At 38.1% G+C, this 17750-nt stretch overlaps 1 protein-coding gene across 2 annotated transcripts; it reads right to left on the minus strand.

Annotated features, from left to right (window-relative positions):
- LOC115744339 (2-alkenal reductase (NADP(+)-dependent)-like) lies at window positions 1-17626 on the minus strand. Of its 2 annotated transcripts, none has more exons than XM_048285861.1 (6): window positions 17607-17626; window positions 1597-1849; window positions 1235-1412; window positions 904-1070; window positions 681-763; window positions 1-477 (listed from the first exon to the last, which is right to left on the minus strand). In XM_048285861.1, exons 2-6 carry the CDS (start codon window positions 1828-1830, stop codon window positions 99-101), a joined length of 1041 nt encoding a protein of 346 aa, XP_048141818.1. In that variant the 5' UTR covers window positions 1831-1849; window positions 17607-17626; the 3' UTR covers window positions 1-98. The 2 variants fall into 2 exon arrangements, with proteins under 2 accessions (XP_048141818.1, XP_030535318.2); XM_030679458.2 differs by lacking the exon at window positions 17607-17626 and adding an exon at window positions 13218-13223.
- Between the last annotated feature and the right edge of the window lie 124 nt (window positions 17627-17750).

Consider the following 17750-nt stretch of genomic DNA (forward strand, 5'->3'; position numbering starts at 1 on the left):
TTACAAGAACAACCTTATTTCATTATTGCCGTCGAACTGGCGGTTAAACTCGATTCTCATCATAGCAGGAGTGGATCAAACACATAAAGTGCACCTCGTCATTCTCTTGCTAACACTACTAGTTGTTTTCCGACATTGCGGCCGTTGAAGATTCTAACCAAAGCCGACGGACCATTCTCAAACCCTTCCGCTATATCTTCGATGTACACTATTTTCCCTTCCCTGATGTGAGGCAGCATAAATTCCAGGAACTTGGAGTACTCGTTCATGTGATCAGCAATCGCGAATCCCTCGATACGGACTCTTTTGTAAATGGCATGCATCAAGTTGGTCACGCCCACGGGCGAATCGCTACTGTACTGGGACACCATTCCACACAAGGTTATCCTGCCATGAGCTCTCATGTTGACGAGCACCGCATCGAGCATTTCCCCCCCGACATTATCGAAATAGATATCGATACCTTCAGGAAAGTACCTGCCAAATTGTTCAAACATGCAAATCCTTACGACAATTTTGCATTCATTTTGTGCTCTTCATATTTGCAGCAGCTTACAACAACTGAATGTTACATCTTGAATATTGAAGACATGTTTTGGCATGAAGTTTTGACATTTAGGGAACCAAACCAACCACCAACTAAAGGCACACAGAATCATAAATATCTCGTGGCCACAAACCTCTTCAAAGCAGCTGCGAGTTCACGTTCTTCTTTATAGTTGAATGCATCGTCGAAACCAAACTTGCTCTTCAACAAATCAACCTGTGTATTTGGGCCACAAACTGAGCAGTGCGTGCAGGTAAACAATCATCTGGAAAAATTCCTTATAAAACGAGTTCATTTTAGCCCTGCAAATATACTAGTGAGAACAAATATAGTTTGAAATACGATTGCTCGCCAACCTTTTCTTTACTTCCAGCGCAGCCAACAACATAACATCCCGTCAACTTTGCAAACTGTCCCACGATCTGTCCAATCGCACCAGACGCAGCCGATATGAAGACGGTGTCTCCTTTCTTGGCGGAACATACTTTGTAGAAGCCAACATAAGAAGTCATTCCCGGGATACCTAATAAAACGATGAACAGCAGCAGTATCAGCTAATCGATGCTCGACTTCATTTCTTTTTTGTCGAGTGATATTGCCCCGTCAATGTATGAGTAAACGATTTTGCATAGCTATTCACCAAGAAGCAAAGAGTTAGAGAGTACAGTACAGTTACTTAAAACATACCAAGAATGCCAATGTAGTAAGAAAGAGGCACATCAGTGTGCTCGATTTTACTGAGGCCTTCAGGGTTGGTGATGAGACTATACTCTTCCCATCCAGTCGTGCCCCAAACTAGATCGCCCACTTTGAATTTTGGGCTTCCGGAGTCGACAATTTTGGCCACTCCAAACCCAGAAATTGGCTGCATTTTCAGCATCACCCGGAAAGACATCAGGCAGCAAATTACTTTTGTGCACATAGATGCACCGGACTAGTCATCCATGAGTGCTTCTTTCAGGCAAAAAACATCCATAACTTTCTCAGGCAGAGACAATAGCTGTCAACTCTTCTCATGAAACTTCAAAAAGACGAGAGGCTTTGCTTACTGAGCCGGGAGTGTAAGGCGTGAGCAAGTCGGTGGTGGTTCGGTTCATGAGGAGGCGCATGTAGGCGTCGCATGACAAGTAGAGGTTCTTCACCACCACCGCCTTCGACCCTCGAGGAATCTCCAGCTTCATCTCTCCCCTCCTCACCTCCATGTCCTCCACCGTGGGAAACCCGCTCACGTAGTCCCTCAGCACCACTTGCTTGTTGCTCACCATCGCACCACGCTCCTCCATTCTCCCTCTCTCTCTCTCTCTGGTGCAGTGGAAGTAGTACTGTGTTCGGGTGGTGGGTAACATTTATAGCCCGCACTCTTCTTCGCGGTCCCAAATTTTGTCCCGAGTCTGAGCCACGCGGTCGGTACTAACGTAGAGCTTAATCGATCAAAAACGACGTTTGATTCTCGATAGGCAAAGACCCATTGTATGTATTGCGCGTCTCTCGACTTGGGGACCGATACAATCTGTTGTAAAGTCACTACTATAATCCAACCTTAGCACATGCTAGTAACGCAAGCAGTTAGAGAAGAAATGGAAGCCAATGTAGCTAGAAATTGATTGGTTAGGTCGCTTGCAAACATCAAGCGACGGTGGTCCGTGGTGCATTTACTATTTTGCACAAAAAGATATGGTTTAAAGAAAATTGCATAATCCACAGCCACCATCATGATCTCGCAACTCCAAGGATTCGGGCGAGGCTACAGATTGGGTAGCTAGACCTTTTGAAAAAATGAATAGAATTTTTGTTACAATTAAAATTTCACAATATTGTCACAAGAGATGTGCTTGTTGTCCATTATAGTGGAGAAAAGTTGACTTGTCGCTATCGTAACTCGTGGTTTTAGGCATCGGCTACTCAAGATTCCACCTGCCCAGTATAATTCAAGGAGGACTCAGTTTCCTATCTTTCTCTTTTTTTTGGGTCCATCTAGTATGATTTATTCAACTCTTAGATTCAGGACCTCTTATTTGTAGCCTGCAAGTAGTGTGCAATTACAATGACAAACTTTGATCTTCGTAAGAGTACCGGGATCTTTTTTCTGTATGTGAGGATCCCACCAGAGCGATTTTCTATTGCATAACCTACAAAAGCTATAAGCAAAGTACCGAAGTGGTTGCAAAACAAAGATATTCACAGAACAGTTTGTACTATTCAGATATTCACGATAAAGAATTATGATCTACCAAACTTGGCATGTTTAGCCGGCGATTTTCGTTTGTTGGCGAGTATAACAATTCATGCAAAAAAAAAAAAAAAGTCCATAGCCATTGTCCATCAAGATCCTTCTGCAGTTCCAGAATCTGTTAATCAAGAAGGTCATACATGTGAATAACTGTGGACTATATACAAACGATTTGTCCGAAAACCATCTTTGTCTTGTGACCTGAATATTTGAAAAGCTAGTCATTGTTTGGTGGCATTAATAGAATTGCGTTTAGGGTGGGCATGGGCTCCAAGCTTCCTTTTCAGAAGCTAGGCCAACAACCAATAGTTTTTCTAGAGGAGAAGTGTCAAAAAACTGCTAAACTTATTGTATTTATGCCAATTCAGTCCTAAATCTTTTGCATTGGTGTCGATTCAGTCGTAAATCTTTTATTGGTACCAATTTAGTTCTAAACATTTTTGCATTTGTATCAATTCAGTCTTAAACCTTTTGCATTTATGTCAATTGAGTCAATTCGGCTAATTTTTGTAGATAATCGCCGACGTAAACGACGATTGTCCTACGTGGCATGGCTTGCATTGATATAGACATTTTTAAATGTTATTTTAATACTTTTAAATATTTTTAATTATATTTGTAAGCATTTTTTTGGTTTTTTAAACATATTTTTTAAAATATTTTTACAATAATATTAAAAAATAATCCACGTCGGCTCCAACCGTGCCACGTAGGACAATCGACATTCACGTCGGTGATTTCCGGCCAAAATTGGCCGAATTGACTCAATTGCCATAAATGCAAAAGATTTAGGGTTGAATTGGCACAAATGCAAAAGGGTTAGGATTAAATTGACAACAATAAAAAGTTTATGACTAAATTGATACGAATGTAAAATATTTAGGACTGAATTGGTACAAAAAAAAAAGGGTTTAGAATTGAATTGGCATCAATATAATATGTTTAAGACCTTTTTTTTTTTACACTTTTCCCGTTTTTCGTGGGGTCTAATCTGCGCCTGCGGATAGATTTGATATGAATTTAAAAGGTGAGGGTTTATTTTGATAACCTAAAAATAATAATGGGAGACAAAGTTGAAAAGGGGAGAAAATGTGGGGATTGTATAACATAAATGAGTTTTAGAATAAAAGAGTGAAGAGAAAGTTATCGTCGAAGGGACAATGGCCGAGTTTTCACCGCGCTTGGCTGTTCCACTACTCTACAGAGGTGCCAACGATTTACCAAACAGAATATCAAGCCAAGGCTTGCTGAATAGACGGATACCTCCTCTAGATAATAAAAAAAAAAAAAAAGAGATTTTTTTTTTCTTGAAATGAGTTTTGTCTCATCTGTTAAAGCTTGAAGGATTCCCAGAGGACCGGCGGATTTCGGGCTAACACGTATTCTGCGGATATTTCTGTTTCTAACGAGTGGAATAACACATGTAGTGATTCCCAATGACAGAAACGTTCATAAGATGCTGGGCACTCAAATGTCTGAGGGATAAGAAAAAAAAGGCCAAGTCATGGGCTCATGTCATGGATGAAAAGGAAGCAGGGCATGGGTTGAGAAAAGAACAAAATAAATTATCTTTCTGCAGGGGTGAGAGGAGTGGATGAACATTGAGAGGAAAGTGAAAGACAGGGTATGGACCTCATGGGGAAGGGAAGAAGACGTCCACTGTCCAAGTGACCTCCATGCTGAAGCTACCAGCCAATGCCTCGCAGATGATCCTCGACGGGCTGCTCCCTTGCTGCGACGACCCTCGCCATTCCGCGAATCCTCGCGTCTGCAGCTGTCATGACTCGCCTAGCTGATCTCCGTTTCTCTCTGTTTTGCAGGTCTTTGTCAAGTCTCGACCAAACCGCGCTTTGTTGAGCCATGATCCAACGAGTTTGAGAGTCCTTGCCGGCTGCTGAACCACCTCCAGTCAATCCCGTAGAGCCTGACCGACCGAGAAGAGCCGCGCCTTCAACTCTCGGTCCTCCCTCGTTCTGCTCTGTTCTTTGGCCGGGAGCGCCTGAAGAGCTTTAACCTCCTCTGAGCCTCATTCGTTCACTTCAGCTCCTTTCGTAGACAACCATAGGTGCTTCGAACGTCGACTTGTCAACCCATCCCGGCTCCAATGCCGCAGATAAACCAGGTGAGTTCATCTTCCCTGATCTGCCCTGTTTTAGCGAGAAGCAAGGACGACCCGGCTTTGTTTACCCATGTGTGAATCGTGGAAAATCTGAAATCTTGATTGATGAATCACAAAAATATGATGTTCTACCATCAGTTTGAGTTCGAAAATTACTTCGAAACCATGAGAAATGCCGACTTTCTCAATGCATACAAACTGTTTGATGAAATACCCACATGAGCCCAATATGGGCGAAGCCGGCCAACGTCGATCAAGCATGTAGGCTACTCTGAGAGAGGGAATTTTGATGTGTGTAGTTAATCATTTCCCAAGTTGTTCATTGCATTTGAAAGCATGTGCTACATACTCTCATTTGGATCGAATAGATTTTTCTCAAAGTCTTCAAAATTATCATACACGAGAGCCATGATACGGCTTTCAAAAGTTAATCCGGACAGTATGACGCGATGCTTTTAAAGGGCGATTCAAATTTGGTTCTTGTGATATTTACGCCCTTATTGTTCCATACTGTTCTAATTTTCTAGGTTGAAATTAACTTTTCCAAGAATTGAAAAAAATTTAAAAAATGGAAAAATAACCCCAAAAAAAGAGTTTATTGTAATTAGAAATCAAATTTAATTTGAATATGCGCTTCTAATTAACATTGTTGCAAATGCTTACGTTATTTTGAGGTAAGTATCCTCCCCAGTCCTTCGCAATTCTGTCAATACTTTGATTATTGAGTGTTACATTAATATTTGCGCACCCGTATGATTACCTCACATTTTAGGTTAAAATCAATCCAGGCTGCCTGCAAAAAAATCTTTTCACCAATTAAGAGAAATGATACCGCAAGGGCATTAGGGTAATTTAGTGTAATCATGTCTTCTAACCCATTAAGCTCTGGTTCATAGGATCTCTCATTATTTTACTTAGACGTCTAATCGACCTACCAATAAACCAATCGGTGATGACTCCGAATTTTTTTTTTTTTTCATGCTAAACAACTTGAATCCTAATTTACGAATTGGTATGGACTTGAGAGAGTTTGAGTTAGGTTTAAAAACTTAGCAATCCATTAGCCCAAATTCGAAAAATTTCGGATTGCAACAGTGGTTCATACTCCCGATTGACGGGAAGAGACGAAAGTCTCAAGGGGCTGCCCTGGTAGGGGTAGCGTCCCAAGCCACCAAAAGGCTTCATGGTTTGAGCCCATGTTTTTTCATTGGTAATTTGGGTTTGAACCCATCAATAATTACTGTTATTTATTATTTTTTTCTCTTATAATTGATGAATATAATAGAGAGGTGCGAGGTACTAATTATAGTGGAATCATTTGCTAGAAGTAACGCTAGCTTAAAGGTGAATCAGGATAAATTTCTTGTGCCTCAATTTCATTTTCTCGCTTTTATTTGTGGTTTGTGCGCCGAAAGCACTGTTGAGCAATTTGTGGATCACTTGATATGCATGACTTCTGTTTTAAAAAAACACAGAATACGAAAGAGAATAAGAGAACATTATTTCACCTGTGTCGACTAACCATGTTTTGAAAACCTCCTTCATATAACAGTAAAATTGCTATTGCTGCAAAAATTCCAAACAAAAGAAGGGGTAAAAGAAAAGGGTATCAAAAAGCTTTCTTTAGATCCAGTTTCCTTCATTTCTTACAAACCCGATGATTGTGCCGACGAAATAAACTGTCGGCGTTTGGGAAATCCGATACGGCTGGAGCTGGGGGACTGTGACAGCAATCGAAAGCAGGTTCCTGGTTTCCACGGAAGGGTTGGCCATTCCACCGCTGGTGCTACAGAACTGTGGACGTTTTGGATGGGCTGAGTTTGACCATATATAACTGCAGAAGAATTGATTATATAAAAAAATTTTGGTTGATTGTAAGATTAATAGCCTACTTTGAAAAAAAAAATTATTATCAAATCCACTCTTTCAAGAATTTGTAGCTCACGGTCACTCAAAAACTATTATACTACCAAAGCCCTAACTGTAGAGGACAACATCGTAAACTACGATAATCAAGACTTTTGGCAAGTAGTAAACAATCTCTTCAAATTCTAAATTTGAACTCAATATACCATATATCACTTGTATCACCTTTTTAAGAATTTTTAAAGTTGTATTAAAAAGGACGTTTTCCCCTCGGAATAAATTATTGACGTCTAAATTTTGATTGAAAAATAATTAAAAAAAAATCATAAACCTATTGTATTTGTGCCATTTCAGTCCTAAACATTTTGATTGTGCTAATTGAGTCTTAAACCTTCTCACGTTTCGTCAATTGAGTTCATCCGGCTAATTTTAGCCGAAAATTGCTAATATGGACTCTGACCATCCTAGGTGAAATGACCGGCACCGGCATTAATAATTTATTTATGGTATTTTAAATTCTTTTTTTTATCGAGTGCCGGCGATGCCCTCGCTAGCTCTAGTCAAGCGTCGTTCTTGCCTGGGCAAGGGTCTCCCTTGGAAAATATAGCAAATATGGCGAGGGCGACCCTTGTCTAGGCGAGGCTGGCCCTCACTTGATCGTGACCGTCGAGAGCAACTTCGCCCAAGTACTGCAAGGCTATCCCTCGCCTCCGGCCGGTGAGCCCAGCCCTCTTTGGCCATTGCCTGAGTCCGGCCACCGGCATAAAGGAAAATAAAAACTGAAAAAGGAAGAAAAAAAGAAAAAATTTCCGAAAAACTACGAAAAGTTACCCACATCACTGTCATACGCCACATAGGACGACTAAGGACGACTAATGCTGACTAGACCACAACATCAATGTTTTTCGGTGAAAATTGATAGGTGGATTCAATTGGAATAACGTGAAAAAGTTCAGGAGTTAGTTGACATAATTGAAAGTTTAGGATTGAATTGGTATAAGTGCAATATGTTTGGGATTTGTTTGGTAATTTTCCCAAATTTTGGCTCACATAGATTTGCCATTCATTATATGAATTAATCAGAGATCGAATTTGACTGCTAAACAAAAAAATCAACAATGGATAATATGGCATTCATGTTGCATTTAGGCACAATGAGTGTTTTTGTTTATTTAGTAACATCTTTTGCAGCAAATAAAGTTCATTTAAGTTGGTTCGGTCAGGGATTACTTTGGAATTAATCCTGTATATTAAATGGAGTTGAATTTAGGAGAAAGATGAGGCCCTATTTTATTTTTATTTTTTTATTCTCAAGAGCCCAGTTAAGTAAAGCCCTATTCAAATTCGGCTAACTCTGCCATTCCCTCATGCGCACATGTGGAATTCTAAATTAGGAAAGTGCATTTTGGGGCAAAACTGAGACAGCCAGATTGCATACATCCCTTGAAAATTCGGTCCCATGGGGAATAAATATGCTTATTTATTTATATGAGAGCTGTATGTTCACTTAATTCGAAAAAACAAAAGTGAATTAGTCTTTCTTGCCTATCAAGCTCAAGATCAACACCTATAATAGGGTGGCCATTCATGACACACTCATCTCACATTGCACATCTCTCTCTCAAGTCTCTCTTTTTGGCATGCATTAGATCATGGATATCTTTTTGGATATTCATGAATGTTCTTGCATTTTCTTGCATGTTTTTGAGGAATCTTGAAGGTTCTTGCATGCTCTTAGGCGTTCTTGATATTGTTAGGATCGGCACACAATCGCAACAAAGTAAAACTAGCGAGAAAAAGAAAATTGAGATACGAGATTTTCTCCTAATTTCCCCTTAAACTAGGGTTACGTCTAGTAGATGAGTTCACTATAATTAGCACATTACATCTTTCATTACATCACTTAGTTACAAGCGAAAAAGAGTATATATAGCAATAGTTATTCATGAGCTCAAGTCCAAACTACTAATGAATAATTACGGGTTTAAATCATCAAAGCCCTTCGGTGTCCAGGGGGCGCTGCCCCCTTGAGACCTCCGCCCGCTCGGCGTGGAGCGGGATCCACGTGCTTTCATATCGTAAGGGAGTATGAATCACACCTCAACAGATATGATCCTGAGTATTCTCGACATTAATTTGCATGCTTGCATATCGGTTAGTAATTTAATTATTAGCACTAAGCATGTCGCATATATCGCATATACATTGTTTTAATAGAATCATGGCCTCGTTAGAGAGAAAATAAAAAATGTCTTAGATGTATCAGAAAACTCTTTTGATGTAGAGTTAACTTATTGGGAGCCATTTTGATGTAGAATTTTTTTTTTGGTCGGATTTTTTATGTAGAATTAACTTTCTACTTTTTAGGGTACTTTCTAGTGTATATTGAATTGGCGACCAAAAAAATCTATATTCAATTTATTAGGAAACTTTTCGCAACAAAGTTAATTGAGCATCGTATTAGGCAACTTTGAATTGTTTAGAACATCTTATTAAATTAGTTCGGCACTGGAATAATTTTGGCATTTAGTTATTTTCGACATCTAGATAGTCAATTTCTGTATTATTGGCATTCATTAGCTTGTTCAAATTGAATCAGTGATCGATTTCTAGGTTTCTTCATAAACCTAATTGTTTACTTCCAATCACATAAATCGATTAATTACTGCCTTTGTTACATTTTCTTAATAATGAGAAACAATTTGAAAGAAGCGAGTCAACCGCCGGAGCTATTGGTCTTAGAACCATAAATAAATAAGTAAAAAGTAGACTTACTTTTCTCCTCAATTGAACCCAAATTCAAATTCAAATAAAAATCCGAACTCAAACCCGGATTGATATTTTGTTCGAAAAATTGTAAGAGCAAAAAAGAAAAATTAATTTCGTCATTTGGTTAATTAGATTTAACATTGATATCGGCATTTATTTCTATTAATTATTCAGGGTTTTAGATTATTTAATTTCGGCATTAGACATTTAATTGATTCATTGATTTAATAGAAATAATTAGGTCCTTTTATAAATTACATATAGAAAGTAGATTAGTCTCTCATTTAAGTCGCATCATATTAGTCTTTGCATCATAAAAGTAATTCATGTTTAATTCTATTTTATATCGTATAATATCCATTATGCATGTCATTTAGTGATTTAAATTGTGCATCCATTGATTGCAGCATCTGGGGAAGCCATGACATCATGTAACTCATAGGGTTAATTTTGCACTCATCATGTTGATTATACCAAGAAAATTAAAAGAAAAATCGATTAGATTGCATATTTGTTAGTTTTACATCATAACGATAAGTGACCCATAATTAGGTAATTAATGCATCCTTACATTAGCAATGGGCGTGAATAGGTTATGCATAGAATATAAAGTCGCATCTTTACCTTTTTGATTCATAGTTCATAGGGGTCCTCTCATAGGGCATCGTAGCAAACCTTTGTTTAACGTTTCCCGATACAACTCAGGTTTTTCTTAATTATCCTCGTAAATTGTTTACTGTCTTGGTTATTGATTGCATAACCGCTTTACACATGTTAGTGATTAAGGATGATAAAATTGATGATTATTGTATGCAAACGGTTTTAAGTAAAAGAGAAAAAGTACCGATCTTGGAATATATTGGATCTTGGATATTCTTGAATATTTATGGATGTTCTTGCATGTTCTTTCATGTTTTTGAGGAATCTTGAGTGTTCTTGCGTGCTCTTACACGTTCTTGATATGATTTTGAGTGTTCTTGATATTACTTTGCATGCTTGGATATTGGTTAGTAATGAAATTATTAGCATTAATCATGTAGGATGTATCCCATGCTTTTTTCTTTTTTGGCCGAAATGAAAATCCCCATGCTAATTAGAATTGCAACTTATTCATGCCCGTTTTAAATGAACCATGGTCTTACTAGTATAGAACAAAAAGTGGGGAGGATTATCAAAAAATTCTTAAATCTTTTACAATTGTGTCAATTCAGTCCATTTGCCTACGTGGCAAATTTTGAATAATATTTTAAATTATTTTTTAATAATGGTTTTCATTTTTTTTTTGTTTTTCTTGTTTTCTTTTTCGGGTTTGGGCCGGAAGGAGGCCTCCTTAAATATTTTAGTCTCTACCCTCACTTTATGAATCGTCCAAGTAAATTCATGCTCCCATTCAGCAGCTGATCTTTCAAATCACACAAGCTGCGAGACATCCTCCCGGATTAGCAAGTGGCTTTGAGATTCAGATTCTTGCCTACATAATTTACAAGTACCATCAATGCTACACCATTTCCTCATCCCATCAAAAGTCGATAACAAGTAAAGTGTTTTCAACCAGCATAAAAGCGAATTGTGGACTGTTTATACGACCCAAACTGGTTCACCATGCCGTCTTAGCAATTTCCAAGCTTCAACTTGATTACTAAGACCACGAGTAGAGCCACTATAGATCACCCCGTCCAGGAACTTTCATAGATGAGATCAACTACATAATCAAAAACTGGAGAGATGCGAATGATCGAGACCAAGTAATATCGATTTACCATCACCAATTATTTGCATCGTATGTGGCCTTACATGCACGTAGCAAAAGGATTCGTGAATTCTGGAAGGACCTATACAGGGTGAACAAGTCCAGAAAAATGTGAAGAGACATGGAGGTAGCAAGGTGAACAGGACCACATGATCTACTTCTCTATTGTATTCAAGTTGCCTAAGGAAGCGCGGTGCAAAATCACCGGGAAACTTGATATAACCAGAATTTGATATCACCAGGAAACCAAACACAATCGGGAACTGCGGATATTAGCGGAGCACCTATATTATGGGAAAAGTGTCATAAAAGTCCTAAACCTATTGTATTGGTGCTAATTTATTCCTAAACTTTTTAATGGTGACAATTTAGTTCTAAACATTTTGCATTGGTGCCAATTGAATTCTTTTCGGCTAATTTTAGCCGGATATTGCTAACGTGGATGCTGGACGGCCTACGTGGTGTGACCGGCATTGACGTGGACATTTTGTAGCAATATTATTTTGATTTTTGATTATTTATTTTTTCCTATAGTTTTTCTATCTTTTTTTCTGTCTTTCCTCCGGTGGTCGGCGAGGGCAAACAACGGCAAGGCCAACCATTCTCTATGGCGACGAGGCCAACCCTTATAGGCTGTTGGAGGAAAAAGGGAAAAAAAGATAGAAAAAATAAAGGAAAAAAAAATCAAAAATCAAAAAATATTTTAAAAAAATGTCCATGTCAGCGCTGGTCGTGCCACGTAGGCCGTCCGACGTCCACGTCAGTAATATCCAGTCAAAATTAGTCGGAAGAACTCAATTAACACAAATGGAAAAAGATTTAGGACTAAATTGGCACCAATGCAATAAGTTTAGGACTTTTCTATCACTTTTCCCCCTATATTCCTTATACAGTAGTTTATCGTGTGCTATGAGAAATTTGGATGAAGATATCCCATGGCGATTTTTCTCTTGACATCCATGGCAGCTAGTGATCTGGCTTGGATTTCTACACAAAGAAATTGATTGATTATCGATCTCGAGAAATATCTACACATAATATTCCAATTACGCTTGACATCATGATTGATTGACAATCATCGAGAAGACATATTTCTTTCTATAGATTGAGCTACTCTATTTATGGAAAGTAGAAGATTTGATTACGTGGGCTACCAAATCTCCTAGAACTCAAACTGATTTATTTCAATGGCTAAATTGATCTTCTCAACAATTGTTCAACGGATGTTGATCCTCGTGAAGATTATCCAATGATTAGATTGGAAATCGAGGAGTATAAAAGGAGATCAACAAACGCCAAAGAAATTAAGAAGGATCAAGCGTGACAAGAATTCCAATCAATAGAGAAAGCTTTACATATTTTGTGAGTGTACTGAAAAGTGAAATCTCCTGAGAAGTGTATCAATGTTATATTTGTGCTTCAGTGTGAGATAGGGTATAAGCAGTTCAGCTTTGGGAAGAAGTGCTTGAGTAGAAGCGGCACTTACTATTATAACTACTCAACAGATTACTAGTGAAATCCAATTAGTAGGTTGTTAGTTTGAGATAGTGAACGTAGGCTTATACCAAGCGAACTCTTATGAAGTTCTGCGTAAATCATTTTCTATCTCTTTCCTCTTATCTATTTGATAGAAACACTCTGCGTTTGATATTATTGCATATTCCTCCTTATATCAATTCGTTTGTGTTATTTATAATTCCGCATAAGTTAATCAAGCTTTTTTAAAATAACTTATCCACCTGCGCTATAGGTCATATTCTTAGCCACATACATAAACATTACAAGCACAATTACAGTTAACTAGATTTCTTAGTCCCAATCCAGCCTCACACTTGAACAGACGTATCACTTTGTCATTCTAGTCTCCGAAACACCACCAAATGAACGCATCATAATTTCATATTTTTATCCCATCAATCATTCTATATATGTCTACTTCATGTCCTCCCATCTTAAGAAAAATAACTATTAGGAGAAAAGTTCAAATACACTATTCAGGTTGGCTTATGATGAATTTAGAAGAAAAGAACTCAAACGCAATTTTAACGAGGTTCGGCTTAAGCAAGCCTACGTCCTCAGGAATCCTCTCTCAAAGTTATGACATTCTTTGAGAGAGGGACTGCCCTTTTATTGATAGAGGTTCATAATTAATTCTCGAATATTCAGGAAATATACAAAGTAACAACCATAATAATCAAATCAAGAAAATCTCCTATAATCTTCTACTACCAAACTAGGAGGATGCTGTTGATTTTGTCAATAGCTTCCTACTATTATGGCTGTGATCAGAATAGACTGTCCTTTCCATTATAACCTACCAAAAGAAAGCCACCTTGAGCCCTAATTTGTATGATGACCCAAGTTTCATGTGGATTGCATGCTTATTCTCCACACCCGCAGACTAAAAAGCAAACCTTGTTTCAACTTTAACATGATGTAGTACTATTGTAAGAGATTGAAGAAACAGTAAGTCGGAAAACGCCCATCACAATGTTTAACTCTTCTTTTCAGGTGCTTTTGGGAGTCATGTAAAGCCAGCAAGCTCAATCACGGGTGGCTTGATTCTGCTCTTCTATTTCTCTTTGTTTGTCTTTCGAATTCCAAATTTCATCCACCACTAGGAGTGCGAGGGAAATGATCAAAATTTGAGTAGGCACTCGCCCGCATGGCCTTTCCCTTTTGTGATTTTTTATCATGCTCTACAGTTCTACTTCGCCTTTTTGCCTTCTTCTCCTTTTTTGGTCTTTTTGAATGGTCTCTCGTCTTGAAATGACAAGAGAGTTGTCTCGTCCATCCAATTCGCTTTTCTTTTGGCTTTTGAACCCCTATATAATTGGCATTCACATTTCAGCATAGCATTAATGTAACAAAAGGGAAGCCGAAAAGCCGTTTGGATTCTAGTTTGGAATTTCTCACGCCTTGGATTGATGGGTGTGGTATAAGATACCTTTTCTGGTCACTCCCAAGCTCTTCTAGCTAGCTCACTTATATGGGGAAAAAGGCAAAGTTACTTCTTTTTTTGCAGCGGCACACCACGCCTGTCCGTCCCCGATCTGAGTTCGCCCATGGCGTTGTGACCTCGGATCGAGGCTCTGGAGACCGGACGCAGTGCGCCAAGCCTAGACGGCCTTAATCGAAGGTCGCGTCGCGAATTGCGACAAGCCCATCTCCGTTCTGAGCGAACTTTTCGGAGAGCCATCAAAGTCATTTTGATACTGAATTAGCTTAGTTTTGTCAAGCTTTAGATGGAGTCAGTCCGTGCTTGAGTTTGACACTTTGATTCCTATTTAATTGATAAGATTCAAGTTTTATCACAGAGCCAGCTTTCTGGTATTCTGTTGTGAGACATTGGTGTTTACCGTTTCTATGATTCATAGTACTGTTTTTTTTTTTTTTTGGGGGTCAAAGTAGTACCCATATCTTGAATATCATAGGAATTAGAGTGTTTTGATACATGAGAAGTTGCGACATGAAAGTTATTACTGAAAAATGGAATAGAAATGTTAAGAGCACATTTTTTGGGATAATTGTCCTTTGACCAAATTAATCCTAAACATTTTCACAATTAGTCAATGTAGCTCTTCCGGCCAAAATTGGTTAGAAATCGCTATTGTGGCCGTCGGCTATCCTACATGGCATGACAGGCACTAATGTAAACAAATTTTGCAATTGTTTTTATATTGTCTGAAATTTTTGTACTTTTTTTTTAAATTTTTTTCTTTTTTTCACTGTTCATTTTCCAGAATGGTCAGTAGGGATCGCCGGGGCCTAAGCAATGGCTAGTGACCCTCACCTACTAGTGGTACCATGTAAGATGGCCGTAAGGACTAGATAGACTAATCCTCAACATGTTTAGGAGTAAAGAAGTTTACTGACTGAAATGATCACCATATAATAGATTTGGAACTTTTTGGATAATTTTTCCATATTCACCTAATAGTTGGATAAGCTATCTGCTACCCCTTAGTTATGTGAAATTCTATACTCAACCATCTTTCAAAATGATTCAAAAATTAGTTTTTAAAATGCTGGCGAAAGGATTTGTAAGCTTTAAAAATAGTTTTCGTAGTTATTTTCCGAATGAATTGCAAATGGTGTTGCTACTTGTTAAATGTGTTAATAAACTACATTCTGATTGGAGGAAGGATATATGTATGTATGTATGTATGTATGTATGTATGTATGTATGTGTTTCGTAACGGGTAATAAAGCATGGCCGTAATAGTAAGGTTGAGCACTAATTAATTAGTGGACGGCACCATCGATTTTTTCGTTGATATTGTTGATTTAATTAGTATTTTGGTATGCATGAAGTTATGTTGACATGATATTAAACTCGTCTTTGGTCTTGTACGTATATATGACATATCGAATTTGGACAAATATGTATTTGCTATTGCGTTGTCTATGAACATGCGGGGTGTGTGCTCTGATTTGGTTACGGGAAATTTGTTCTACTCGATCAACTTTGGTTTGCGCATAATGTTCGTTTCCATGTTTTCGGGTCCTACACTTATGCTAATCGTGTTCATGTGAAGACGACGACTCGTGTGTGATGCAATTTAGTGAATTTTGAGCTTATGCTAATCGTGTTCATGTTGGTAATCATATCAACCCTTTAAGAACGATTACCAAATGCGCATTTAATAGAACACGTTTTTTAGTCACGACGCCTCAAAAGTTAGGTAAGGCAGCTTATAAGTTGGAATAACTTTGAGGGTGTTGCAGGTTAGAGCAATTTAATGGGCATAACCTGAAGTTAGGTTAACCCATTTAGTCTATTTAATTAAATGGATCCTATTGAACTTATTATAGATGGATACTGAATATTAATCTTTGTTATAATGAGAGCATGCGTTTAGATTAATTGCGAGAAGATTTAACTTTTCATGATTGAACTAATAGATGGTCTCAAGTAAATTGTCATGTTTACGTATATCAATTTCACGAACAAAAAGCCACAAAAAGTGAACCTTATCTCAAAAAAGATTTTCAGATTGCTCGTGTCATGTCCACGTTCGATTAACTTAATTTGACTCATTTTACTTTAATAAGACATTTGAGACATACTTTGGTTGCTTGTTCATTAAAATGAATCGTGTTCACCACAACCTATTTAGCATTATAATCTTATCTTGACACAGTACAAACCCAATGCTAACCATGAATGGAAGCTTGTATTATTGGTTTAGTCTAATGATCGAGATTAATTGTGACATGCATCACTTATATAAAAATTTACACCAGCAAAATTATACATAATTGATTTGACAAAATCAATAGTTGTAATACTAAAATCGAGGGTGAATAAGACCATCAATGTAAAGTTTTCATATATTTAGAAAAATATGCCTATCAGGTTTCCATATATTTAGAAAGGTAGACTCATCAGATTTCACTAAAAAAGAAATCCAAACCCGACACGCCAGGACACAGTGTAACTCGAAACCGACACACATCGGCACTGTTTCACTCGTTCCTTACACGAAATGCTTCCCGATCACGTTGAAACGACTCTGTTGCGGCATGAGATGTCACGAACGACCAACAGGAATAGAATGACGCACGAACCAACACCCCTCTATGTGCCTCCATCCGTTGAAAATAATCTCTTTCAATCTATTTTCAAATATGCTAAGGCTAGCTAGACTGAGGAAGGCTAAGTAGCTAGCTACTCATGTGGCTCTGGTTCATCTTAACTAAATTGTCAGTGAATTCTAAATGCTATGGACACCCCTTTTCCAACCTAACCCCCTTTAATCTCCTCATGAACTTGGAGCCATCTATCTCCCTCTCTAGCAATCTCAACAAAAGCACCCAACCACATTAAATGGCACAAATTTGAAGAGGAAGAGACAGAGCAAGAGGAGCAGAGCTGTCGAATGAAAGGAAGAACCAAGAGAAGGTAACAGAGAAGCAGCAGCAGCTTCAACAGGTGGAGCATTGCTTTTCCTGCTAATAAAAAGAACGAAGTTGCTCCAATTTCTCTGTTTCTGTGAAGCATGACCCCCTTTATTCAATGGCCAAGAACAGTTAGCTGCACAAAACTTGAAAACCATTGTCCAATTAGCAGGCACTTTGTCAAAAATTGGTCTTCATTGCACTCATCAAGCAACTTAAAAAAATAAAAAAAACGAAGTCTTGCCCAGTTTACGGGATTTACGTGCTCTTACTTAAGCTTTCGAATTGGACCTTTCTGACGTGGTATCAGAATCGGGTTTTGTGCGGCGTTGAATTTAATGCTTCAATTCTTCCCAACTTGAAATGAAGGTGCAGAAGAAGCAACCAAACCACTACAAGTCTCCACTTAATAAATTTCCATAACCTCTCTCTCTCTCTCTCTCTCTCTCTCTCTCTCTCTTCTAACGCACAGCTCCAATTAGGGATGCTGTAAATTCACTCAGTTGTTACAGAAAAATAAACGACTGGAAAACAAAAGAACCCAACAACCCAAAAAAATAAGAAAAAA

This window comes from Rhodamnia argentea, chromosome 9 (genome assembly GCF_020921035.1).
Source record: "Rhodamnia argentea isolate NSW1041297 chromosome 9, ASM2092103v1, whole genome shotgun sequence".
Lineage (NCBI taxonomy): Eukaryota > Viridiplantae > Streptophyta > Magnoliopsida > Myrtales > Myrtaceae > Rhodamnia > Rhodamnia argentea.